Here is a 27,160-nt window from a genome sequence, read left to right as displayed (position 1 = left end):
GATTGCAAATCATGGTACATGGAGCTTAGAAAAAAAGACTATGCGGTAGGGAAATTCTAGGCAGTCTCTAGAGTAGGTTACGCAGTCGGCGCAACATTGTGGGCCGAAGGGCCTGTAATATGCTGTAAAGTTCTCTGTTCTATCTTCAAATCATTGCTTCCTCAGATTATTCCATTAATCTTCATTTCATAAAAGTCATTCTTTGCTTACAAATGCCTATTCACAAATCACAAGCCAAACCTTATCTTATTCTCTTCCAGTTTTATCCAGTTTCGGACATGATTATTCAACATCATTCGAGAATGGGAATATTAATGACCTTTCCTAATTCCCTAAGCAGAGACCTTGGAATCACTTGTGATGCCCTGGTTAAGATGTTCCTGCCAATGCTGTAGAGTATTCCAATGAATAGTTTTCTGTAGAAGCAGTGTGTTTTGTTGATTGTTTGGGATTCAGTTAGAGAAATGGGGCTGTGATGTTCAACTTAGGAATGTTGGGTCAGCCATGCAGCACGGTGGAATTGGGAAACAATTCCAGGGAAATCTAGGTGGAGGGGTTTTACTGGGTCGAGGTCCTTTCGGCAGGAGCTGGGAGAAGTCAAGAGGGAAGATGGCTGAGGATACCGCCCTAGTTTCACAGGATGCTTCGTGCAGATGGATGGCTTCTAGGAGGAAGGACCAATACTCCCGTGGGGGAAGCCCTTTTGTTCGAGATGGATTTCGAGTGATGTCCAGAAGATGGTGTGTGCTTTCACGCAGATCATGGGTCATGAGTTCAGCACGTGAGTGAAAGACAACTTCAACATGAGCTCCAACTTTGTGTGTACATTTGGACTGGATTAACTCTAATGGACCCTTCTATCTTATTTTTCTCTTTTCCCGACTAATTGCTCGATAAAGCTGAAATTTGTAAATATACTTTCTATATAATTGTATGCTGTGTACGATCTGTTATTTCTTGCCAACAGCTAATTGCGTAGTGGCGGTATTTACACATTATTCGTACAGATTGGGGTTCGGGTGGTCAAAACATCCCGACCTCCCGCCTTTGGTGGGACCCAAGTCATATCAACCCTAGATACACGGAGCTCAAGAAAGATGGTTTTCTCACCGCTGAGTTCAGTGGCGCAAGGGCTAATGAGCCGTGTTTCTATAGATGCCTGATAAAAATGGGTTCCTCACTTATCATGTTACTATTGCATCACCAGCTGAGGTGGCCTCTCTGGGCAAAAAATAAAACTGGGGCTGAATTGTCCTGCCTGCATTTCACTATGGACAATCAATTCCATGTAATTCTGTATCAAATAATGCAAGCTTGACTTCTAAAGTGGCTTGAATCAACCCAACACTAAAAGGAAGGCAGCACTCCAGAAAAGATTTTGCAATGACTCTCCAACATATTACCACAGAGAAAATGCAATAATAGTAACAGAATCAGGGCATTACATCTGTGTCACAGGCAAAAAAAAAGGGAAGGGCAAGCAGCCTTAATGAAATCTTCAGTACCATGATACTGTCAGCAATGTAAACTTATCTCCATTGATGAGTGAATTAATGACGATCACTACTGGAAAAACAGGTGGGAACAGTTTTTCTGGCATTTCAAGTCACTGAATCTGAGAATTACATAAATATTTGAAAAGCAAATGCTTGCAAAATAGGTTGGCAACTAGCAAAATTGATACTTTCGAAAGTAATTCTCCCAGAGCGAGCAAATCTTAGTATGTGTTTATAACACTGCTGAAACAGGCCCAAACAGGTGTAGATCCTTGTTTCGTGTGGATAGGAGGAACAAAGTGGAGACAATGTGGAGACACAGACTTGAAGTGTTAGGTGCTGTAGACCTGAAATCATCCCTTGCAGCACTGTCTTACCTCCTACACATTACTCTCTGGCCAGTGCAGGGGCCATGCCAATCTCCTTTGCATCAGTCCAATGTTAGTACATGTGCTGCCAAAGCAACCAACTCACATTGTTACTCTTGACATCTGATGCTCACTTGACACCCATTATTTAAGTGTGGAATTTGGCATAAATCTCTTGTTGGTATGGATGGCCAATAACTTGCATGTAGGGTATGAAAATTCTTCCCTATTGTGCTGTTTAAAGATTTTTTTTTTACAAGCAACCAAGGGGAGATTTTTTTTTGCTGAGATAAAAATGTTAATGTACATTCAAATTTAGTAGGTCTTATTGCCAAGTTACACTGGCAGATTCCATTTACTGGGAATATTTATTATAATTAAGTTCTGGGAGGAAGGACCAATACCCCCGTGGGGGAAGCCCGTTTGTTGGAGGTGGATTTCGAGTGACGTCCAGAAGATGGTGTGTGCTTTCACGCAGATCATGGGTCATGAGTTCAGCACGTGAGTGAAAGACAACTTCAACATGAGCTCCAACTTTATGTATACATTTGGACTGGATTAACTCTAATGGACCCTTCTATCTTATTTTTCTCTTTTCCCGACTAATTGCTCGATAAAGCTAATTAAGTTCTGGGATCAGGTCTAAAGGCTATGAACCAATCAGGGACTTATCCATCTCTCCCTTCAATACACCCAACGACTTGGCCTCTTCAGCTCTTTGTGGCAACATCTTCCTCGGACTCACAACCTTCCAGCTGGTCTGGCCTACGTCACAACAAAAAATTCTTCACCTTTAAGGATAGTCCATTTAAATAATTTGGCTATAGTTTATTGGAGCATCATCCTAAATTATACTTTCTTATGTTGGAGGAGGTCTTGAACTATTCCTTTCCCATCCAGAGGCAAGGATGTTAACAACTGAGCTATACTGACATAGTTCATTTTCACTTGATAACTGCATAGGGACACTTGAGCATAATATCATACAATTTAGTTATTAACTAATGTGTGCAATTTCACCTTAAAGGTACAAAAAAAAATTAAACCACGTCAAGTAGGTAAAATAAAAGGATGCTGCACTACCAGCTCTGTCAGTCCCTTACAGTCTTAACAGTGTAAAATGCTCTGCCAAATTACATTACGAAAGCAAGACCAAGGAAAGGCAGCATGAAAGGTATATTGAACTGAGCCCCTCCGCTCCATCTGTGGGTCTTCCCAGTGGCCCAGCATTTTAATTCCCATGACCATTCCCATTCCAACGTGCCAGTCCATGGCCTACTCTTGTGCCAAAATAAGGCCAACCCTCAGGGTGGAGGAGCAACACCTTCTATTCTGTTTGGGTAGCCTCCAATCTGGTGGCATGGATATTGATTTCTCCTTCCAGTAAAATAATTTTCCCTCCCACTCTCCTCTTCTTCTATTCCCCACACTGACCTCCTACCTCTTCGCTACCTGCCTGTCACCTCCCCTTAGTGCCTTTCCTCCTTCCCTTTCTGCTATGATCTACTATTACATTCCTTCATCTCCAGTCCTTTAGCTTTCCCACACACCTAGCCTCACCTATCACTGGCTATCTTCCTCCCCCTCTTACCACCTTTTTATTCTAGTGTCTTCCTCTTTCCTTTCTAGTCCTGAAGAAGGGTCTCAGCCCAAAACATCGATTGTTTATTTATTTCCATGGATACTGCCAGACCTGCTGAGTTCCTCCAGCATCTTGTGCATGTTGCAATGAATTCCCAGCATCTGCAAAATTTCTCGTGTCCTCAAGTTACAAAAGCTACACAGAAAAATCCACATTACAAACACTTCAACCAAATTTCATGCTAGCAGCATTCAATGTTCAATATTCAGCCTGCTAGACGGACAACGTACGTTCAAGTATACACTTCATGTTGCAACTAAACCACGAGCAGTGTTGTTGAAAACCTCCATAAAGCATTTTAATAACATAAAGATACAAGGAAATGTAGTTGCTAGAATCAGGAACAATACACAATAAACATGTAAACTGTTTCTCCTGCACCCATTTTCTCCTTTCTTTGAATTTGCAGAGTTCTTTCTACATCCACCCCTGTCCTGCCATCCCCAGTCACCCTGTTGTTATTCCTCCTCTACCCAGTCTATCTACCCATCACCCACACATTCCTCCCACTGCGTCCTCTTCTCACGCTGTCCCACACGATTCCCATCCATCCACCCTGCCTCCCTATTTGGTTCCATGAACCACTTTCCTGTTGTATCAAATTCAAATGTCATCAGTTATTTTGTCACCTCCACTTATCTCAATTTCAGTCACTATTTCCACTCTCCCTTTGTCCATCCACCCTTCACTCCTCCTTACTTAACTCCAACCATCACTTGCTCTACACACATAGATGTTTCCTGATCTGCTGATTTCCTCCAGCAGCTTGTGTGTCCTTTCAATTTAATAATATGACAGTTGAACTTGTTAAGGCAACCCAAACTATAAGTGCCTTTCTTGGTTAAAGTTTTGAAGGGTTTAGCAGGTAGAGTGGTTTCAAACGCTTCATTACTAAAATTCAGTTTGCTCAAATGAAAGAGGCAGTTCAATTTTATAACCAACGTTTCTTTCCAGTTTTTATTTCTTCCTCTTCTCTGGAAGGTTTCCAAGGGTAATGTTCCAGGACTGGTCACTTTTATCCTGAATTCAATGAGTATATTAGCAAGCATTTTTTTTGGTGCTAGGTCAACGTAGCTGGATCTATTCTGACATCAGTCAATGCCAACTCATGTTTATATTTGGCAATTATAAGATAATAATCCAGATCGACATCCACTTATCCTGCCTAATGTAGGGTACTATTTCAAATACTTGATCCCAGTTGACGTGTGATGCCTCAGAGAAGATTTGGCATTAAATATGGCACCTCTCTGGTCTTCATGGCTACACAGCTATTTACTTTAACGTTCTGATTATCTGAAAAACTATAGTATATCCGGTGTTCAATGAGATATAAACCATATAATGATGTACCTACTTGGAGTTTCCTTGAGGTTATTATAGCCAGGGGTGGTAATGGGGACAGGCTTTGGGACTAAACCCCAAGGGAAACATACAGAGGCAAACCTACATTGAGTACACTGGTGACTGGCAACTCCTGTGATGTATACATCTCTGTCGTTCATTTGGGTTCATCAGATACATGGGGGGGGGGCTTGCAATGTGGGCAACAGCTTTCTCTCCATATTGTACTGCCCAGGCTTGCATACTTAGAGAGCTTGGACACAATATCCACAGTCAACTCTGACCAATGGAGGCCCTCACCACCTCACTTGTATCAGCATCGAAGATACACAGTTTAATTTTAAGTACTGTATATAGGTAGAAAGTCACTTTTGCAAGGATGCTTAAATAATGTACAAAACTTTGATTACAGATTCCCTTAGTTTGAAAAAACAGAATATTGATGAATCTTTTAAACCTTTGATGACCCTACCAAGCTTTGCTGTGTCCTAATAATGAACCTAGAGGCCAGGTACATGATGCAGCATTACTTGTACCGAATCCAAAGGAGCACTCTTTCAGCACTGTACAACTTAACCCAGCAATCCCCCGCTCAACAATGATATACCAAATGGTCCAGTGGAAGTGTCATCTAAACATATTTTGGAAAAAAATCAATATGTTCAAATTGGAAAGACAAGTGTAACTCCAGAACATAAAGTTGACAGTGTAACTCTAAACATAAAGTTGACTGTGATTAGTCACTGGTCTCATTGTTAAATAATCAGACCCAAGACCATTTCTAATTTAGACCAGTCTAGTACAACAGATGCATTGTCGGCTCAGAAGGAGAATCACAGACTTCTTGCAATCAATGGCTAGCCTTTGCTATCAAGTTTTTAAAATGAAATTTAATAGCATAGCAGACAAAAATTTGCAAATATTAGTTTTATATTTTAAAGAAAGGTCTAATGTCCATATTTGAAAGGTTGTGTGTATGTATATTGTAGGAACATGTAATTGATATACAAGCTTGCTGTCAGGTGAGTGCAATATGTAATTAACATAGGTTCAAATATAAAATGTTGCTAGTGACCTCTTTTTAAATTACAAAAAACAAAGGCTCTATTTTTTATTCTAATTCCCTTGTTTCATATTAATAGTAATCTTTTCTTTTGTTAGTCACTGCCTATAACTGACCAGATAAGAATTTTAATTAGACTTCAATTAATTGCCAAGTCCCAGCACACGAGACTTGCTGCACAAAATGATGCAAAGAAGCGTTTTGGCAGAAAATTGCTGTGAATGCTGTTTCTTACTGAATGTTAAATTAACCTAAATTAGGTCAAAAACATTTACACAATCCATTTAGCAATTAAAACAAATTCAAAAAGTATTTTGCTGTCTAACAGATATGTCAAAATTCTGGGGGTTCTTCTGATCTAAACTGTCATCAGCTATGCAGTCTAGAGGTAACTAACAAGAATTTCATGTTCCACTTGTCCTGCATGACTCATGGTTGTAAAGGTTATCTTCATAATGACTTTAAGGCAGCACATTAATGCTCTCTTGCTTCATCCAAACCAAGGTGATTGGGATGAGAAAGATCACAGTGATCCGATAAGAAAAATAACAATTGCATTCTCAGCTTTATAATCTTTAACAAATTGCTTGTCAGATAGCCAATGAGCACTCTCTTGAATCTTCCAACACTTCTCAGCAACATGCCTTTCCTTACATGTTCCCTGTAAATTTTCTTGATATTCTCTCTTGAGGATGGGGCTCTATTCCTTAGTTACAGAATTTGCTCTTTTGCTGGGCAATTCATTTAGTTTCAGTTTATCTACATTTCTCGGAATCTTGCAAACTTCAATCTGTTCTCCCCTGAGCCTTGTTAGCATAGCTAGAGCATTTGGAAAAGATAACTCCCACAAGATACCTCAAACTAAGCTGCACCAGTGGGACAACAGAATGCAGAAAGCTGAATAAGGACTGATATTCTTCGCAGGATGGTAGATAACATTCGGTTCTATCTCTACCTCTGATTCAAAAGATGGGAGCTCAAGGCTTATTCCAGTGCATCTAATTGTGGCTGGCACACCAGTTTATGCCAAGGGTTATGCTAACTTATGCTAGAGGGAGTACACAGGTTGGAGAACCTTGAAAGCCTTCTTTGATTCCCCGGTTCACTGGTGGGAAGCCACCAAGGAGAACATTAAGAGGTTCTTCATCCGCAAGGGTATTCAGAAGGCAAGGCAGGAGCAGAGGGAACTGCGTAAACTCCAGACAGAGTTGCAGCAACTTCTCCTTCTGCAGTCGAAGGGGGTGGATGTCAGGGAGGAACTGCGAGAGGTGAAGGGCCGGCAAGCCCAGCACCTCGCCGCTGAATCCTCCAAGATCATCTTCCGATCAAGGGTCCAAACCGTGGAGCAGGACGAGACGTGCTCACGCTTCTTCTTCCAAAAGGTGCACAGGGGGAGCTCTGTGATCCACAACCTTAAGGAAGAGGACGGCTCAGTCGCGTCCTCGCAGACCGACATACTGAGGATCTGCAAGTCCTTCTATGCCGGTCTGTACGAGGAAAAGGCCACAGAATCCACAGCCTCCCGCAACTTCCTGTCGTCTATCACGCAGGTCTTAGACGACGGCAAGCGGGAGAGTCTGGATCGGCCACTGACCCTGGACGAGCTGACAGGCTCCATCCGTTCCTTCAGGTCGGGTAAGACTCCCGGAAGCGACGGCTTACCGGCCGAGTTGTACTCGGCTCTGTGGAACTGGATGGGCCCAGACCTGCTGGAAGTGTACAACGCTATGCTTCTGGCCGGCAGTATGTCTGAGTCCATGAGGAAGGGCATCATCACCCTCATCTACAAGCAGAAGGGGGAAAGGGAGGACATTAGGAATTGGAGACCCATCTCTCTCCTGAATGTGGACTACAAGATCCTGTCCAAGGCTATCGCCAACAGGGTCAAGTCTGCTCTGGGACAGGTGATCCACCCGGACCAAACCTGTGCTGTACTGGGCAGGAAGATCTCAGACAGCCTCGCGCTGCTGAGGGACACCATCGCCTACGTGCAGGACAGGGGGGTGGACGCCTGCCTGGTCAGCTTGGACCAGGAGAAAGCCTTCGACAGGATATCGCACACGTACATGGCGGACGTGCTCTCCAAAATGGGATTTGGGGAGGGAATCCGGAATTGGATCAGACTGCTCTACACAGACATCCGTAGTGCAGTCCAGGTCAACGGGTGGGAAACAGACAGCTTCCCCATCAGGTCTGGAGTCAGGCAGGGCTGCCCCCTCTCCCCTGTCTTGTTTGTCTGCTGCATAGAACCCTTTGTGGAAGCCATCAGGAGGGATGAGGGCATAAGAGGGGTGACGCTGCCAGGCAGTGGAGGGACCCAAGTGAAAACCTCCCTGTACATGGACGACGTCACCGTCTTCTGCTCTGATCCGAGGTCAGTTCGCAGGTTGATTGGCACCTGCGAACAGTTCGAGCTAGCGTCGGGGGCCAGGGTCAACCGCACAAAGAGCGAAGCCATGCTCTTTGGCAACTGGCCCGACCGATCCAGCGTCCCCTTCACCATCAGGTCTGACCACGTGAAGGTGTTGGGGATCTGGTTCGGAGGGGCTGAGGCGTGCAACAAGAACTGGCAGGAGCGGACTGCCAAGGTGAAACAGAAACTGGGACTGTGGGGAGGGCGCTCCCTGTCGATAACGGGCAAGAACCTGGTCATCAGGTGTGAGGTGCTCTCAGGGCTGCTGTACTTGGCGCAGGTCTGGCCCGTCCCCCGCTCCTACAGCTCGGAAATCACCCGGGCTGTCTTCAGATTCGTCTGGGGATCCAAGATGGAGCGGGTGAGACGGACCGCCATGCACAAGTCCCTGGACAACGGAGGCAAGAACGTCCCCAATGTCGCCCTCACCCTGATGGCCAGCTTCGTATGTGGCTGCATCAGGTTGTGTGTAGAGCCCAGGTATGTGGGCACCAAGTACCACTATGTGCCCAGGTTCTACTTGTCGCCCTGGCTGCGAAGGATGGGTCTGGCCCCACTCCCGCGCAACGCCCCAGTCAGCTGGTCGTTGCCGGCATACCTATCCCACGTAGCAAAGTTCTTCCAGGAGAACGCCTTTGACCACAAGGCCATCAGGCAGTGGTCGGCACGAAGTGTCCTGCAGGCACTGCAGGAGAAGGACGTGATGGACACAGTGGGGTGGTTCCCTGAGCAGACTGTCCAGTTCATCTGGCAAAATGCCTCATCGCCAGATCTCACCAACAGGCACCAAGACCTCGCCTGGCTGGCGGTGAGAGGGGCCCTCCCAGTCAGAGCCCTCCTGTACGCCCGGAACGTCGTCTCCGCACCCCACTGCCCACGGGAGGACTGCAGTGAGGAGGAGTCTGTGACCCACCTCTTTGCACACTGCCAGTTCGCAAAGAGGGTGTGGAGGAGGATGGACGGGCTAGTGTCACGTTTCATCCCCAGCAGCTGCGTGACAGAGGACTCTCTGATCTACGGGCTGTTCCCGGGGACGCACACGGAGACCAACATCCGGTGCTGCTGGCAGATCATCAACTCGGTGAAAGACGCTCTTTGGTCAGCCCGAAACTTGATGATCTACCAGCACATGGAGATGTCCGTGGGAGAATGCTGCCGACTGGCACACTCTCGGCTGCAGGAGTACGTGCTGAGGGACGCACTGAAACTCGGTGCAGCCACCGCAAGGGCCCGGTGGGGAAGGACCACAGTATAGGTTTCTCCACCCGTGGGAGTGGGAGGGGTCGGTGGGTGGGGAGTATACCCCTCAACAATGAGATGCTAAGCTGAACTACTGGAGTGCCACGTGGGTGGCTATAAACACGGGTATTTTACTGAGTATAATGGAAACGTATGTAAAGGATGAAAAGTTATTGAATGGTTTATTGTATATATTTATTTTTGAATAAAGTATATTTTGAAATAAAAAAAAAAAAAAAAAAAAAAATCCCACGTAGCAAAGTTCTTCCAGGAGAACGCCTTTGACCACAAGGCCATCAGGCAGTGGTCGGCACGAAGTGTCCTGCAGGCACTGCAGGAGAAGGACGTGATGGACACAGTGGGGTGGTTCCCTGAGCAGACTGTCCAGTTCATCTGGCAAAATGCCTCATCGCCAGATCTCACCAACAGGCACCAAGACCTCGCCTGGCTGGCGGTGAGAGGGGCCCTCCCAGTCAGAGCCCTCCTGTACGCCCGGAACGTCGTCTCCGCACCCCACTGCCCACGGGAGGACTGCAGTGAGGAGGAGTCTGTGACCCACCTCTTTGCACACTGCCAGTTCGCAAAGAGGGTGTGGAGGAGGATGGACGGGCTAGTGTCACGTTTCATCCCCAGCAGCTGCGTGACAGAGGACTCTCTGATCTACGGGCTGTTCCCGGGGACGCACACGGAGACCAACATCCGGTGCTGCTGGCAGATCATCAACTCGGTGAAAGACGCTCTTTGGTCAGCCCGAAACTTGATGATCTACCAGCACATGGAGATGTCCGTGGGAGAATGCTGCCGACTGGCACACTCTCGGCTGCAGGAGTACGTGCTGAGGGACGCACTGAAACTCGGTGCAGCCACCGCAAGGGCCCGGTGGGGAAGGACCACAGTATAGGTTTCTCCACCCGTGGGAGTGGGAGGGGTCGGTGGGTGGGGAGTATACCCCTCAACAATGAGATGCTAAGCTGAACTACGGGAGTGCCACGTGGGTGGCTATAAACACGGGTATTTTACTGAGGAAAAAGGAAACGTATGTAAAGGATGAAAAGTTATTGAATGGTTTATTGTATATATTTATTTTTGAATAAAGTATATTTTGAAATAAAAAAAAAGTTGCTAAAGTTATCATCTTCAATGGACATATTGCAAATATTTCTTGAGGTTTGATCCACATTTGGTTAAATCATGTAGAGTCACACTGTACAGCAAAGAAATGGGCATTTAGGCTCACTATGTCCAGCCTGCCTATTAATTAGCTGTCTGCACTAATCCTATTTGGTCATTGGCATTCAATGCCTTGGTAATTCAAAGGGGATTGTATAAATTCCTTTATCATCTGCATCCATTCTGTGATCTTTCAAACATTTTCAACTCTTCCTTATAGCCCAGGAACTTCTAGTCACACAATTATCAGTTTAGTTACCTATCCTCACGTCAGAGTCATTCCTGAACAGCACTGCAATCAAAGTCAAAGTTGAAGCGATGATCTATTCAAACTCCTTGTACACTAGAGCCTTGTGTTCCCTCCTGTTAGTTATTCACCTTGCTCCTGCCTTGAAAAGGTCAGAAAACTTTAATAGCTGCAGGCCTCTCTGGAAGTGAAGCAACCGAATGTATTTTGGCTACTGTTGCTCAATTCGGAAACTGCTGATCTACTTAGTATTTGATTTCAGATGTCCAACAAGTGATTTTTAAAAATTTTCGCAGTTTGACTTCCTGATCCACACAAAGAACAGGTTTAAGGCAAACTAACCAAATTAATAAACTGGCTTCAACAATGAAACAGCCCTGATCATGTGATCTAACTCCCTACCTTAATCAACACTTGAATTCAAAGGAAAATGCTGCAATGCAAATAGCAAAGTTGCGAAACAGCAGTTACTTCAGAACAGTTTAAACATAATTAAACAAGAGGCAAACATTTCATGTTATGCAATAACTTGTAACCATATGCCCACTGAAAAGCATAAAGAGCATTTGATATTAAGAAGAGGTTAAAACAGTATTTTCAAAGAGGAGTTGTATCCATGTACACTTAAGGAAATTGCAAATTATTTTCTCCATTTTCAGTTAACTTTCCCAGAGTTCCAGAGTTGTGAAGCCCATGCTTCACTATTAATCTTCACCTTGCAATGTTTCCAAGCAAGTAGTTATCAATTATTGGAAAAGACATCATTTAAATAGCACTCACCTCCAGTACACAAGGATTGCTACCAGTAACATCAAACATAGGAAGGTAAGAGCTGACACCACCACAAGAGGAATAATTGCCCTTTTCTCTGTCTCTAAACCAACTGCCAAACCTATACGAGATTCATGGCTGCTGTTACTGGCTTCTGTAGTTGTAGAAAAGGAAAAGGATTACAAACAGTTTTACTGTGAGCAAAATTGAAATAAAACAAAAATACACTCATGAAGTCACAATTTCAAATTAATTGTAGTTAACTAAGCCATAATGATGCTCCTGAAATGTTACTTACATGACTCCACTTACCTATTCTACAGGAAGTGATTGCAATTAGTTTCAAGTCAATCAGGAGAGGCAAAGGTGAAGGACAGCAGGAAATGCAGAATTAATAGCCAGAAACACTATAGTTCCAATGCCACAAAGCCAAACAACTTACCTCACATGTATCAAAGCAGAAGGACCTTGAAGGCTGTCAATCATAGGGGTGCTTCACCTTACTTAAAATGTTAGTGTTAAATAGCAGTTAGATTTATAGAAAGAATACTTCTAATATCAATCGAGACCAGGCACTACAACTGAACAGCATCTCAGTCTGACAATAGAAAATTAGATTGAATTGAATCTCTGAAGTTGGCCGTGTGCAAAATATTACAATAGAACACTTTGAGGTATTTCTAATGGACTTTACTACTTGTTTGGAAGATGAATCAGCACCCAAAATTAGTTGAATCTTTCTACCCTCTTAATAGGCGATTGCCTTGATTTGCTCAAGGACAAAGTAAATGCACATTCTTCCTATTACTATTGCTTTGCCTCTTTTCCCCTCTTGTGCTCCTGAAGTATTTCCACATTTATATGAACCTTTTTGTTCTCTATTGTTGTCTACTGCTCAGTGTCAAATTTCATTTCTGCCTTTTCATAAATCTCTCCTGTTACCTGTGTCGTGACTTGCTCAAGTATATGGCTGCACAGATTGCCTCTTGTAAGGAATGTTGATCCAGGCTGCTCGATAAAGGTTAGGGGGTAGAAAACTCAGTCATGGTCCCTATACCAAAAGGAAGTCAGCCTCAGCATAAGTTGAGCTCAGAAATGGTAAAGGGATAGCAACATTTGGAGAATGGGGAGAGAGAAAGTACGAATTTGTGAGGAGAATACTGTTACAACAGCAGAGAAGTTAACAAGTTATATGTGCAACTGAACCAGAAGGATGTGAAAAAGCCTGTGCCAGTTTCTGTAAACAATGCCATCTGCTGACAGATGTTGCAAATTACATATTGAAACAAATGTAATCAACCCATTAAAATGGTCGTGAAAAACAGCCGCTATAAATCAAACCACACACTCAGTTTGTGGCAACTGCTCTAAAACAGCAGAATTTATATTGATACGGTAATTATTCAGTGTATGCTCCCTTAGGGCAGCAGATGCTGTATCTTCACACTTGCAATCTGTACCATGAACAGTAAAATTCACTTTTAAGAAGAAAATTGGCCAATTTTTCTTTCGGCCCTTTGAGCTCACCGCTAGCAACCCCTAATTTAATCCTAACCTAATCATGGGACAATTTATAATGGCCAATGGGAAGAACTCAGAGTAGCTGGAGGAAACCTAAGCATTCTATGGGGAGGATGTACAAACTCTTTACAGAGGACACTGGAATTGAACTCCAAACTCTTAGTATCGCGTTAACCACAAGGCTACCATGGCACCCCAAGTAAACTTTTACAAGTAAAATTGCCAATATGGTTCTGATGCAGGTAAATCTATAATAGCTTTTGATACAGTGACGCTCTTCTCTTAATTTGTTTTCTTGTTACCCCAACCGCACTATTTCGATTCTCTCGCTTGATATCTCCAACACTGCTGCCTGTTCTACTCTTCAACATCTTCAGTCTGAGCTTGTTCTTCGGCACCTCACTCCCACTATCATCATCTTCTCACTAGTCCTTTCTCAGGCAAACTTCAACCACCAACCACAACCCTCATCGCAAAGCTCTTCTCTGCAGAGTGGTGCCTTGGCAAGTTGGCCAAGCCAAAGATTGCTCAGAGTGGAAACTATAAGTTAGAGTCCTGAGTTTGTATTATTACGCTACAAGCAACTGTAAAGTGTCAAACTATACTTTCATAGTGGACAAACACTCCAATAATGTTTGTGCATGAAGCACAAAGTTTCATATGTTTATATAGTAACTTATATTTCAAAACTGCAAGGGCATTTTAATTGCAGGTAGGACTCAAAGTTATTATCATTTGACAAACTTCGCTGCTTTAAAAGTGAAACCTTCCCAACGTTTTATCACAATAATTCAAGATCTGTGATTCTAAAGTGCTAAAGAATCACAAATCATGGATGTTTCTTTAATGTTGACAATGATGAACTTAATTGCTCCCTGTACACATTCAGTTGTCCAAAGAAATTAAAGTAATTTGCAGTATATCTTAATGCGATGATCTAATGGAAGCACAAAATATCTGCTCTGTTTAGTTGCAATCAGACATTCTGTGATGTTGGGACAGAGACTGTTGTTTTATTCAAAAGTTAAATAGAAACACCGAAAACTCATAAGCCCTGGAGCTCGCTTGGCTGGCAATTAATCTTCAATATCGGACTTACTAACTTGCTTTTCCGAATGCCTTTGCAGAACAGGGCTAAGTTTCTCAGGAGTGGAATGTGCAGCTGTTTACGCATAACTCCTTCACTCCTTTTAAGTTACAACTTTGTGGAAGTGTTAGCCAATTGTGACACAACATGGATTGTGAGGCATCTGAGTAAGGAATGCAGCAAACAGTGTTATCGCTTTCACCAAAATGATTAAACAACTAGAATAGTTTGGATTAAGAAATGGGTGAATTCAATGACAAATCTGTTAGAGACAGAAAAATAAAAATAAAGGTTAATTTGACAGAGATAGAATCTACAAGGACTTAGACCAGATATGGTGGATAGCAGCATAGCTGTTAGTGCTTCAGCCACACATTGTAAGCAACCCAGGCTTTGTCTGTGTGGAGTTTGCACTCTCGACTTGTGATCACATGGATTTCAGATGGATTCAATGGCTTAATCACATATCCTAAGGACATGTGCAATGGTATATTAATTGAATATTGTAAATTATCTTTAATGTAGGTGGATGGTAGGATAAAAATAATGGGGTTGATGGACTTGGGAAAGAGAATGGACTACAGAGCAACAAATAGGGAACAGGACTAATGGGAATGCTCTGAGAACTAGCAATAGAACTGATGGGCTGAAGAACCTCTGACATTGAATGAAAAATTCATAATTAATAAGGTATATTTTCCATATAATGTCACTTGCTGGTTTTTACACTAAAAGCTTTTTGCAATATTCATATACACAGTTATATACTCCAATAAAGTCTGACCCAAAGTGTCGCAATGTGATCTGTTTCACACAACTGCCTGCAATATATCATGCAGAAGGTATGGATCTCTGAGGGACTTGATGTTTAGTAATATCTTCTGAAACTTACCGCAATGGCATCCTGTGAATAGAGCTGAGAGTTATCCTTTCAACTGGAATAAGTGGTAGACCACTTAGGATATTCTTACTGAAATGCTCTTCATCGGAAAGGGAGAATTACACCCTGAAGATCCTGCATAACTGTAGTGTCCAGCTAATGGCCATTCATTCTCCTCCTCCCTCTTCAAGCCTCTTTGCATGGTTCTCTTTATCCACTGACATGGCCAAGAGAAACTCCTCCACAGGCTAGCACACCACCCCAAGGAGACTTCACAAGTTAAACACTATAACCCTGTGGGATTATTAAAACAACTGCTACAAACCTACAGCAGGTAGTAGGAGATCGGCTTAAATAGTATTGGCTGGGGTTGCAGTTGAGTGTATGGTTTAGCTTACTGAGGGTGAGAACTAGAATACAGAGGTACAATCTGGCAGAACGACATGGGCAGTAGTCAGTCTTGCATGCTCATTCACATCACAACCTGCCTACTCTGCATATTTCTGGCAGACATTAGTGCTAGGTACACTAAAGCCTTTGCCAGTGCGGTGAGCAACACAAGCCACACTGGGTGCGTGTGCACGCTCACTTCTGCCTGTCACCGACATATTAGACCTAATTATGCAACTGCTGCACCCTGATAAAGCTGCAAAGGAATGCCATTTTGCAGCCTACGCCTCTGAGATCTTTAGGTACATTTTGGCAGCACTGATGTGCTTTTTATTTTCACTACACTAATCTGAGATCTGGGCATGTCTCTGAGAAGCAAAAAGTAAGGATAATTTTAAAATATTTTATTAATTAAGTGTGGCCCTTCCATTATTCATAGATGTTTTTATATTATGATTGCTCCAAAGGATTTAAATCAAATAAGTTATTTACATCCAGTGGGGTTTATAAATTTGGACAGGGGATGCAATAATTTTGATGAATTTCCTGAATATTTTTAATCCAGGCATGCCCAACTTTTTTTTATGACGTGAACAAATACCATTAGTTAATCTGTAGACCCCAGGTTGGGAACCCCTGTTTTAGTAGATCTAACATATATTTTATAGTACTTTCTCAGAACTAGAAGACCTACTAAATGTGCTGACTTCACTATCAAACTTACCTAGAAAAATTAACCACCTTGGCATTATTTTCTTTGGTTAACTGTACATTTCCTGCAAACTCATGTGCCCTTAGCCCATAACTTAGTAAAGTTTTCGCTGGGGGCAGTAGTAACAACATTATATACATCGTTCAGCGTAGGTAAATCATTTGATCAACATGTTACAGAGGTAAAACTTGACAACTTGATCAACATGCAATTAAAAGGCCAATAGCGAGATGTGACAGCATATAGCATCAAGAGATGGGTGGCAAAAACGTCTGCCTATAATCCTTTCTACCCAACAGTTTTGGCCACAGCCCTTCTGTTGCTCTGCATTTTTCAACTGCATTGGAATTCAAAGGTGAATGACTGAACATATTATAATTGCAAGGGAGATCCTCCATTATACGCATACCAAACATGCTAGGTGTGTGAATTTTTTCCCCCAGGCAGATTTGGTTAGAGATTCATGCTGCTGAAACCAAGAGGGAGTTCTGATGTCAGCAAGGAATAGAGAAAATCACCACCATCATAATTGTAAGGAAGTTTCATGCTGCATTAGAACAGGAAAGGAAAATCTAAGAGAACTCCATTGACAATAAAAAAAATATAGCATTGATAGCAAAAATATTTGATCCTCATCTATATTCCGATAAGTATTATGTTTCTAAAACATACTTGCCTTCATACACCAGTGAAGATGTATATGATAGGTAAGGCCTACTAACATCTTCTCAAAACTGTCGCCATGCAGTGTCTGATACCAAGCAGCAGCAGATTAAAATACTATTATTTATTTATTTAGCACTTCCTGCCCTTTGAACCACGCTGCCACAGCAACCTCTGACAAACTGGATTAACCCTAACCTCATCATGGGACAATTTACAGTGACCAATTAACCTAGCAGGTATGCCGTTGGACTGTGGGAGGAAACCAGAGCATCTGGTGATATTACTTCCATTTCATTTCTAAGGACAAACAGGATTCCTTCAATAGGTCTGAACCCAAAACACCATATGGGTAAAAGAGCAAAAAAAAAGCAAACTGCTGCAGGAACTCAGCAGGTTATTATCTCCATTAGATTTAAATCCAGATGATATTGTAACATTATACATTTTTTTTGTTTATCATTGAGTTATTTATCAAAATTATAAAATTAGATGTAACTAGCAATTCTGTAGTATCCATTCAACTTAAACCATAAAATTCACACATTTCTGTACTCTGTATAATTCAGAAATTGCTGTACCTATTGCACTATGCAGCAATATTAGTTTGCCTTTTTGTTCCATTGTATTTTGAAAGGCCTTATATATTAAACAACTCTTTTTTTTATAAATGGTCTCATTTCCTCTTTATCAGGGAGCACAGATTTTCAGCTCAACTATCTAAAAGCTTTAAAGTGAAGGAGGTAAGTCAGACAGCACATTCCCAACATCTGTATCAAACACTTGTTACTGTCAGATCTTCGAAAGAAATTCAAGAGAAAACCTATGGCTCAGACACTGTAATTCATCTTACCTTCAATTATAATCCACTATTATCTTCTGTAATTTCATTTTTGTTCTATTTTGCTCGGAGAGTATGAAGTTATTTATATTTTACAAGGTCTATTGTTATGTTTAACTGTTATATTACACACTTCCTAAATTACAGAGCAGGTGACTGATAACAAAGTTCAACCACATGCTGAATCTTAATAATGCAGCATTAGTTATTCATTGTTTTTATAGGAGTACCCTGTAACCATTCATTCCATACTGCTGAGGAAAGATTCTTGTAATAGGATTATTTCTGAATTTAGTTAGAATGAATTGATAAAAATGTACTTAAATAAAGCACAAATTAGGAGAAAACAATATTTAGCTTATTTGAACTACATATAAAATCTGCATTCGAGATTTCTTTTTATTATTAGTCCAGTATCTCACTGAATTTATAATGCAGACCTGCTTCATCAGTTGCTGTCAATCATTATTATAGTCAAAGGCACAGAAATGAATGAGACAGCTTAGTCTCGAATCCTTCCCGACTTCAGTAAAATTTCCATTGCAAATGGCTCTGGTCTTTTACTTGGGAATTGCATTAATTTCACCTTTGGCTTTTCAAAGTTTTTTCAGACATGACTAACCTGCCTCATACACGTCGAATAAAGTTGTTTCAAGCCCACTCGTTAGAGATGGAGCTGAAGACTGTTGAGTCCTTGGATCTGCTGATTTACCTGTGCTTGGTGTACTGTCTAGTGCTCTATCATTATAATCGAGGTAACTTAACACCACTGTTGTCTCATTATCAATTAGACTATCAGATGCACTCTGGCCAGAACCACTCTCCTCTTCAGTAGTCATGAAAGAATTAGTCCTAGGGTGTGACGGGGGCAGTTTTGCAGTTACTGTTTTGATCCGGTTAGGTCTTGCTATTATTGTTGGTCTTTTGTGCTTTCCAGTGGTTACATTTCGAGTCACTGTTGTTGCCTTGTGATTTTTGTCCACCTCAGAATTTGTTACATTGATGTTAAGAGTAGCGATGAAAGAATTTTCTTCAGAAGATGCAGGTGATCCTGTAATGATCTGGGGATACTGACTATTCTGCTCCTCTGCAGAGTTGAATATCTGCCCACTTAATGCCTTATCCTCAGATATGGGGTACAACGTTGTTGGAACACTATCATCTGTCTCAGACAAATCACCTTCAAACCCAGAAGACCAGAATTCAGCATCGTGACTTTGACTCAGTAACGTGACAGAGGAAGGCCCAGAAGGAGCTGGTAAAGGGGTGGCAGAAACTGCCATAGTTATCTCCCCGGTGGGAACTGCAGACGGAACATAGATGAATGCGACTTCATCATTTGAAAAAGGCAGGCTACTAGGAAGATCGTACTGGTTACTGGATACGTAAGGGAGTGCATTATCACTGGAAGCATAAACCATCGACTTATTTTTCAATGAAGTTTCTATGCCATTCAATAACCTTGCACTACTAGAGAGAGTAACAGTAGGTTGCAGCAACAGTTCATTACTGGATAGAGCAGGAGGAGCTGAAGTTGACCTTTGACTGTGAGGAAAGACAGTAGCGTACGAAGATATTTGGCTTTCAGAGAAGGTAGGAATCACTTGAAGCAACATATCAGCAACAGGGGATGTAGAGGCAACACGGAACATCTCATCACTGGGAACAGGAGACGGAGCCAGGGGCAACACCAAAGTATTGGAAAGAGTGGGAGTAACATGAAGAAAAATCTCATCCTCTTTAGAACTAGAGTAAGTTTGAAGAGACATCACAGCACTCGGTACGGGAAGAGCAGATTCAAAGAACATGTCACCGACAGAGGTAGTAGCAGTGGTATGCTGTACTAACTGATGGCTAGAGGCAGAAGTCACATCCAGGGATGCTGGAACTTCAGAGGAGATCTGAAGGTCATTGAGAAGTTTCTCACTAGGAAAGGAAGTAGGGATAGTATGGAGAGACACCACATTACTAGCTAAAGGAAGGGTAGCGTGACGTAACACTTCAGTGGTAGCTATTGGTGAACTAGGCAATCCTACTTCACCATAGGAAGCAACAGAGGTCGTCTGAAGCAATAGTTGACTGCTAGGAAACACTTGGCTAGCTGGGGAATCAAAGGTCACTTGCAGCGACATGGGATCACTTGATAGAGCAAGGGTTGCTTGAAGAAACACTTCATTATTAGCAGAAGCAGAGGATTGATAAGAAGGTGTACTGGATAAGGAGGGAGTAGGCTGCAGCAGTACTTCATCATGGGAAATAGCAGAGGTAGCAGGGAAGGACACTTCTCTGTCAGAGAGTGCATTGATAGTTCGGAAAAGCATCTCACCAGTAGAATAAGAAGAGGTAACTTGGCCTTCAGTCTCTTTAGGCAAGGTATTAAATCTGCCAATGGAATCTGGTGTACTGTGAAGATACATCTCGTGGCCAGGAGAAGGAACAGCTACAGAAACTAATTCCTCACTGGATGGAAATACATTATCATTGAAAGCTGTCGTCTTAGCTGGGTGGACAGTGGCTATGGAAGCAACCGAACCAGAGACTGCACCAGGTTCCTTTAAGACAGTAGCTTCATTGCTTGATGCCATTCGACCTGCGCTAGAATCCATTGGCGGTGCAATCGTATTTGTTCCAGACCACAGCTTAGGGGTTGAATTATTTGTAAGAACCTCCTGAGGTGTGATAGGTAGAGAAACATTTCTGGTGTCAATGGTGGATGCGTGGAACATGGTGTCGGACTGTGTGGGGGTACTTAAGTTCGTGACTTCCTTTGACGTAACTGGAGTTTCTGTTTGCTGGGAATAAGTGAACATTATATTTGACTCCAGGGATCCCATAGCGGAAGTATAGTCTGAATCCTCTGCAACTGAAGAAAACATTGTTTTGGTTTCAGGGTGCAGGCCAGCATTTATGTCCTTGGATGATGTTTCAGTGACAGTGGAAGACGATGGAAAAATAATAACATTTGGATTGGCAGCCTGGGTGGTCATTTCCTCAATCCCCTTGACAAAATAATTCTCGTTAGGAACAATGCTTGCTTCTTGCTCCTTCTCAGTAATAGTTATGGACTTCACAGTTTTGCTTTCCAGATCCTCCTCATTCCATTTGTGACTGAGAACCGGGGCTGTGTAAAGCTCAGGTAAATTTGCTTCTGCATTTCCTGGATTATTTTCTTTTAGCTGGAAGCAGAAAAGAAGAAAAATAGAGAAAATGTTGCTATTTAGTAGTATCACATAAAAGTGATAGAGATTCACCCTGGAACTTCTGAAGTGGTTTTACCAATGAAGAGAGCTAAGCACACACACTTTGCAATTTCTCCTCAGGTTGTGACACTATTTCTAAGAACTGTAACTAACTCAAAACAGTTCATAAGCTGGAAATAAAAAAAAACAATGCGTGGGAGAGTATCACAAAAACAGCCGAGATGGGAGCATGAGAAGGAGGGGGGAGTTAATCTAATGAGCCTTCACCCATTAGATTAACTGCTTCAAATTCAGTCTACGGACAGGAACAAGAAGTTGTGACTGCGAATGAGGTAGATAGGGGGATCCAAGAGGTGGTGCTGGAGGAGCCTCAGCACTTGACCTTATTCAACAGGTCTGAGATGATTGCTCCCTCTGCGGATACAGTATTTTGCACCAGCTTTCCCTGTAGAAAATACCAGCAGCATGCCAGAAATCAGAGAGCATCAGGGGACGGAAGTGCGAGTAGGTGCAATTACTAAGGAGAAGGTGCTCATGAAGCTGAAAGGTCTGAAGGTAGATAGGTTGCCTGGACCAGGTGGACTACAGCTCAGTATTCTGAAGGAGACAGCTGAAGAGATTGTGATGACACTTGCAGCAATTTTTCAAGAATCACTAGATGCAGGAATGGTTCTGGAGGACTGTAAAGTTGAAAATTCTACTCTTTAAGAAGGGAGGGAGGGACAGAAAGTTATAGGCCAGCTATCAAGGTGTGGTTGCCAAAGTGTTAGAGTCCACTATTAAGGATGAGGTTTTAGGGTACTTGGAGGTATATGATAAAATAAGCAGAAGTCAGCATGGTTTCCCAAAGCAGAAATCTTGACTGACAAATCTGTTGAAACTCTGAGGAAATAACAAGCAGGAGTGACAAGGAGAGTCAATAGATGTTGTTTACTTGGATTTTCAGAAATCCTTTGACAAGGTGCCACACATAAGGCTGCTTAACAGGGTAAAAGCCCATGGTATTACAGGAAAAGATACTAGCATAGTATAAGATTGGCTAACTGGCAGGAGACAATGTGTGAGAATAAAGGAGGCCTTTACAGTGTGGCTGTCAGTGATAAGTGGTGTTTCATAGGTGTCAGTGTTGGTGTCGGGAATGCTTCTTTACACGTTATATGCCAATGATTTGGATGACAGAATTGATGGCTTTGTGGCCAAGTTTGCGGATGACACCAAATAGTGGGGTGGTGGGGAGGTAGTTTTGAGGAAGCAGGGAGTTTACAGAAGGACTGAGACATATTAGGAGAATGGGCAAAGAAATGGCATATGGAATACAGTGTAAGGATGTGAATGGTCATGCACTTTGGTAGAAGGAATAAAGTGTAGACTATTTTCCAAATGGGGAGCAAATTCCAAAATCAGAGGTGCAAAAGGACTTGGGAGTCCTTGTGCAGGATTCTCTAAAGGTAAACTTGCAGGCTGAGTTGGTGGTAAGGAAGGCAAATGCAATGTTAGCATTCATTTTGAGAGGACTAGAATATAAAAGCAAGGATGAAACCTTATAAGGATTTGGTCAGATTACACAGAGCATTAAGAGCAGTTTGGAGCCCTTTATCTAAGAAAGGATGTGCTAGCAGTAGAGAGGGTCCAGAGGAGGGTGCTGAGAATTACCCTGGAAATGAATGGGTTAATGTATGATGAGACTCAAGGCCTGTATTCACTGGAGCTCAGAAGAATGAGGAGAGATCTTATTGAAACATATGGAATATTGACTGACCTAGGTAGAGTGGATGTGGAGAAGATATTTCCTATAGTCAGAGAGTCAAAGGGCATTGCCTTAAAATAGAACGACATCTGTTTCGAACAGAGATGAGGAGGAATTTTTTTAGCCAGAGGGTGGTGAGACTGTGGAATTTTTTGCCACAGGTGGCTGTGGAGGCCAAGTCATTGAGTATATTTAAGGAAGAGGTTGATAGGTTTTTGATTAATAAGGGGATCAAGTTACAATGAGAAGGTAGGAGAATACAGTTGAGAGGGATAATAAATCTGCCATGACAAAAAATTTAGAGCAGACTCAGTGGACCAACTAGCCTAATTCTGCTCATTTCCTTTATGACACTAATGTGAAAATGTAACCAAATAACACTGTTCATTTTTGTACTCAACAGAAGGTTAAAACAGGAAGTAGAATAACACTACAGGGGAATCATACCTTTTCCAAACATTATGCAGTTCTTGCATGAGAAGCACTATTCATGTCATTACTTGGCCAGGCTACTCTAACAACACCTCTCTACACTGTCATGTGTAGCACCAAGAATGACAGGTGCTTCGAGGGCACAGGAACACCCTCACTATCCTGACATGGAAGCATATCAGTGGTCCTTTTTTGTCACTGGATCTAAAACCTCAAACTCATTCCCCAACACTATTTTGGGAGTATCTTCACTCAAAGGACTCAGATAGTTTAAGAAAATGGATAGCATCACCTTCTCAAGGGTAATTAGGGAGAGGCGATTATCGTTGGTCTTTCTGGCAATAATGAGGTACCAAAAAACAAAATCATTAAAGCAGAGGATTCCCCTTTTCAAACTATACTACTGCACATTCCAAAAATAAAATCTGTAAGCTTAATCTGATTATGAGTATGTATTAATGTACATTATAATGCATCCAATATTTGGAAACTCTCAAAATATCATTGAACTTTTAATTTTATAGCCATCTTGATAAGCCCCACAGCATTACTAAAACAAATTGTCTCTGACAGAGTTCAGCACTAAATCAGCTGCAACTGCTGAATGGGAAACAAAGAATATGCATTTCATTTCAAAAATTGAGCACAGATAGGAACACAAAGTTAAAAGCTGTAATATCTCCACTGACGCAGTTAATTATGGTTTAATTAAAATAGTTTTCTTGTGGTTTAAGGCATCTTTTGAAAAATTTAATTGTAGTATTCATTTAAAAAGTCCCACATATCCACAGTGACACATTCAAGCTGGAATAGACAACAAAGAATGATTTAAAAGTCTTCTTTACCTCCATATCTCCATACGGGTCACTAAAATTGAGAAATGCACCAATATCTGCAAAGTATTAAAACAAAACAAACTGAATTAGATGAAAGCAAAAACATTGTTTTTGAGATTAAACGGAAACAATTTTCACATTTGCGATGGACATCATAATAACTGATGCCAAAAAAAAATCACTCATTACATATTAAATACTGGGTAATATATGCTCAGTTAGACTTTACAATGAACCAGATAATATTCAGATTTCAGCAATAAATCCCATCTTCTCTCTCTGGTCTAGTTTAAAGTAAGTCATGCTAACTAATACATTAGTGGAGGGAATAGTTTCTCATGGGAGGGATGGAAGGGAAAAATATTAGCCCAATATTTCACTCTGCCCCACTATCTTCAGGAAACTGGACCTCTGGGTACCAGGTATAGGCTCTCAAGGAAATAGGAAAAGTTACTTTGATGATTAGAGGAGGTTGCTGCTACTGACCTACACTTTCAGTGAAGTGGTTAAATTGAAGGCAACCAATAGAGGGATATGCGTTTTAGCCCGAATCAAAATCAGATTTAGAGCAATGAGCCAAGGATGGCTTCAATGATAATTAGTGCATGAAATTTGAAAATATTGGAAATACTCATCGAGATCAGCTTTCCTTAATATGAAACATTTACTCTTTTCTAGTCACTTGACTATTTGCATATTCTTAGGATTTATAATTCACACCTTCAGTTGTTTGCTTCAGTTCTGTGCCTTTATAATAATTTCACAGAAATGTATGATATCAACAGGCTCTGTTGACTATGTTATGATTCTGAAGTTAAAGAGGATGCAAAGTTAATGTAATTTGAAGGAAAGGAATATCTGTGAATCTTCCTAACATAATTAATTGATTTTGTTGTAACTAATCTTTAAAAGCAATTGAAAGAAATAAAAGTAAAATCACAATACAATGCCAGGATGTCTTACCTTGGCTTTGCTCAGTGCAATGCTGAAAAGAAATGGTGATGAGATTCCCAATTTCCTTGTAGCTAAGCAACAGTGGTTGTAAAGTATAATCCAGTCTCAAACCATTGTTAGTAGATTATCAGTATTTTCACAATGGTAAACAAATCCAGTTAAAATGTATCTTTATTTTCCACACTATGCACACACCAACACACAAGAGGCCCCTGAATAGACTGAGAGGTTCACCAGCTGCTAATACAAAATAATTATTAGAAGCAACTGTCATTCAAAAAGCAGAAAATTGAGATTTTGACATAATATTTCCCATTATACTGAAAACAATGAATAGGTTTTACAAGGCTTAACCTATTTATTAAATGTTCACAATGGAGATCATACTTCCTCCATTTATTTTGCCCTGAATGTAATTGCCAATAGCATAACTGTTACCCTTCCTTACCAAGAACATATAAGGCTTAAGACTCTACACATAGAGTTTCTATTGTAATATATATATATGGAATTGACATGTTTTTTTTTCTTTGCTATAATCTTTTCCAGTATTCAAGGCTATACAGAAGAAAAAGAAAACAAATTACTTAAGAAATTCAGTGGGTCAGGCTGCATCCATGGGGACAGAGGGATCATTGACATTTCGGGTCAAGAAACTGCATCAGGCTTAGAAGATGCTGATGAATTGTCATCACCACCCTAAACGTAGATAAGCTTCCAAGTGGTTACCCAGCTAAAACCACTTAGGAAATTGTATACAGCTGAGTAGGAAAATACTGGCATCGAGTATTTTCAGATCTATTTTCAGAGGGTCCATCAGTGAGATAGAATACAGAATGGTACGACAGAGGAACAGGTCCTGCAGCCCACGATATCTGTACCAATCATGATCCCAAATTGAAATGGACATCTGCCAGCAAATGGTCTATATCCCTCCATTCTCTGCCTGTGCATGTAATTGTCCAAATGCATCTTTAATGTTGTTATTGCATCTACTTCCAGAACCTGACAGTACATTCCATGCACCTACCACAGTCTGTGTAAAACAGCTAGTCAAGTAAATCTCCTTTAACCTTTCCACCATTCACCTTCAAACTATTTGGCCTTTGTCATAAGTAGTCAACAGCATTCCAATGATTGCATGTCTATTTTTTTCTCTCCATTTATCCCCCCCCCCCCCACACCCCGCATCCTCACCACATTCTACAGAGGTTGTACTGAGAGCATCCTGAGCAGCTGCATCACTGCCTGGTTTGGAAGTTGCACCATCTCGGATCGCAAGACGCTGCAGCAGATACTGAGGTCAGCTGAGAAGATCATCAGTGTCTCCCTTCCCGCCATTACAGACATTTACACCACACGCTGCATCCGTAAAGCAAACAGCATTATGAAGGACCCCACGCACCCCTCATACAAACTCTTCTCCCTCCTGCCATCTGGGAAAAGGTACCGAAGCATTCAGGCTCTCACAACCAGGCTATGTAACAGTTTCTTCCCCAAGCCATCAGACTCCTCAATACCCAGAGCCTGGACTGACACTAACCTACTGCCCTCTACAGTGCATATTTATTGTAATGCCTGCACTGTTTTGTGCACTTTATGCAGTCCTGGGTAGGTCCGTAGTCTAGTGTAGTTTTAACCATATAACAATTACAGCATGGAAACAGGCCATCTCAGCCCTTCCAGTCCTTGCCGAACTCTTACTCTCACCTAGTCCCACCAACCTGCACTCGGTCCATAACCCTCCATTCCTTTCCTGTCCATATATCTATCCAATTTAACTCTAAGCGACAACATCGAACCTGCCTCAACCACTTCTGCTGGAAGCTCGTTCCACACAGCTACCACTCTGAGTAAAGAAGCTCCCCCTCATGTTACCCCTAAACTTTTGCCCTTTAACTCTCAACTCATGTCCTCTTGTTTGAATCTCCCCCATTCTCAATGGAAAAAGCCTATCCACGTGAACTCTATCAATCCCCCTCATAATTTTAAACACCTCTATCAAGTCCCCCCTCAACCTCTACACTCCAAAGAATAAAGACCTAACTTGTTCAACCTTTCTCTGCAACTTAGGAGATGAAACCCAGGCAACATTTTAGTAAATCTCCTCTGTACTCTCTCAATTTTATTGACATCTTTCCTAT

General features: G+C 41.9%; 1 protein-coding gene across 8 annotated transcripts in view; it reads right to left on the bottom strand.

Annotated features, from left to right (window-relative positions):
* The window catches only part of LOC140202693 (receptor-type tyrosine-protein phosphatase zeta-like), a 307,307-nt gene that overhangs the window by 67,812 nt on the left and 212,335 nt on the right, over nucleotides 1–27,160 (bottom strand). For 6 of the 8 annotated variants that reach the window (XM_072267863.1, XM_072267860.1, XM_072267866.1 and 3 more), the window contains 3 exons: nucleotides 24,072–24,118; nucleotides 18,470–21,023; nucleotides 11,763–11,907 (listed from right to left, as the gene is read on the bottom strand). In XM_072267863.1, the coding sequence (XP_072123964.1) occupies nucleotides 11,763–11,907; nucleotides 18,470–21,023; nucleotides 24,072–24,118 (2,746 nt within the window). The remainder of the gene's footprint in view (nucleotides 1–11,762; nucleotides 11,908–18,469; nucleotides 21,024–24,071; nucleotides 24,119–27,160) is intronic. The other 2 variants (XM_072267865.1, XM_072267867.1) reach the window with 2 other exon arrangements.

The sequence above is a fragment of the Mobula birostris genome, chromosome 9, assembly GCF_030028105.1.
Source record: "Mobula birostris isolate sMobBir1 chromosome 9, sMobBir1.hap1, whole genome shotgun sequence".
Taxonomy (NCBI): Eukaryota; Metazoa; Chordata; class Chondrichthyes; order Myliobatiformes; family Myliobatidae; genus Mobula; species Mobula birostris.
Note: the sequence above shows the minus strand (reverse complement) of the source record. Positions and strands in the feature narration are given on the sequence as shown.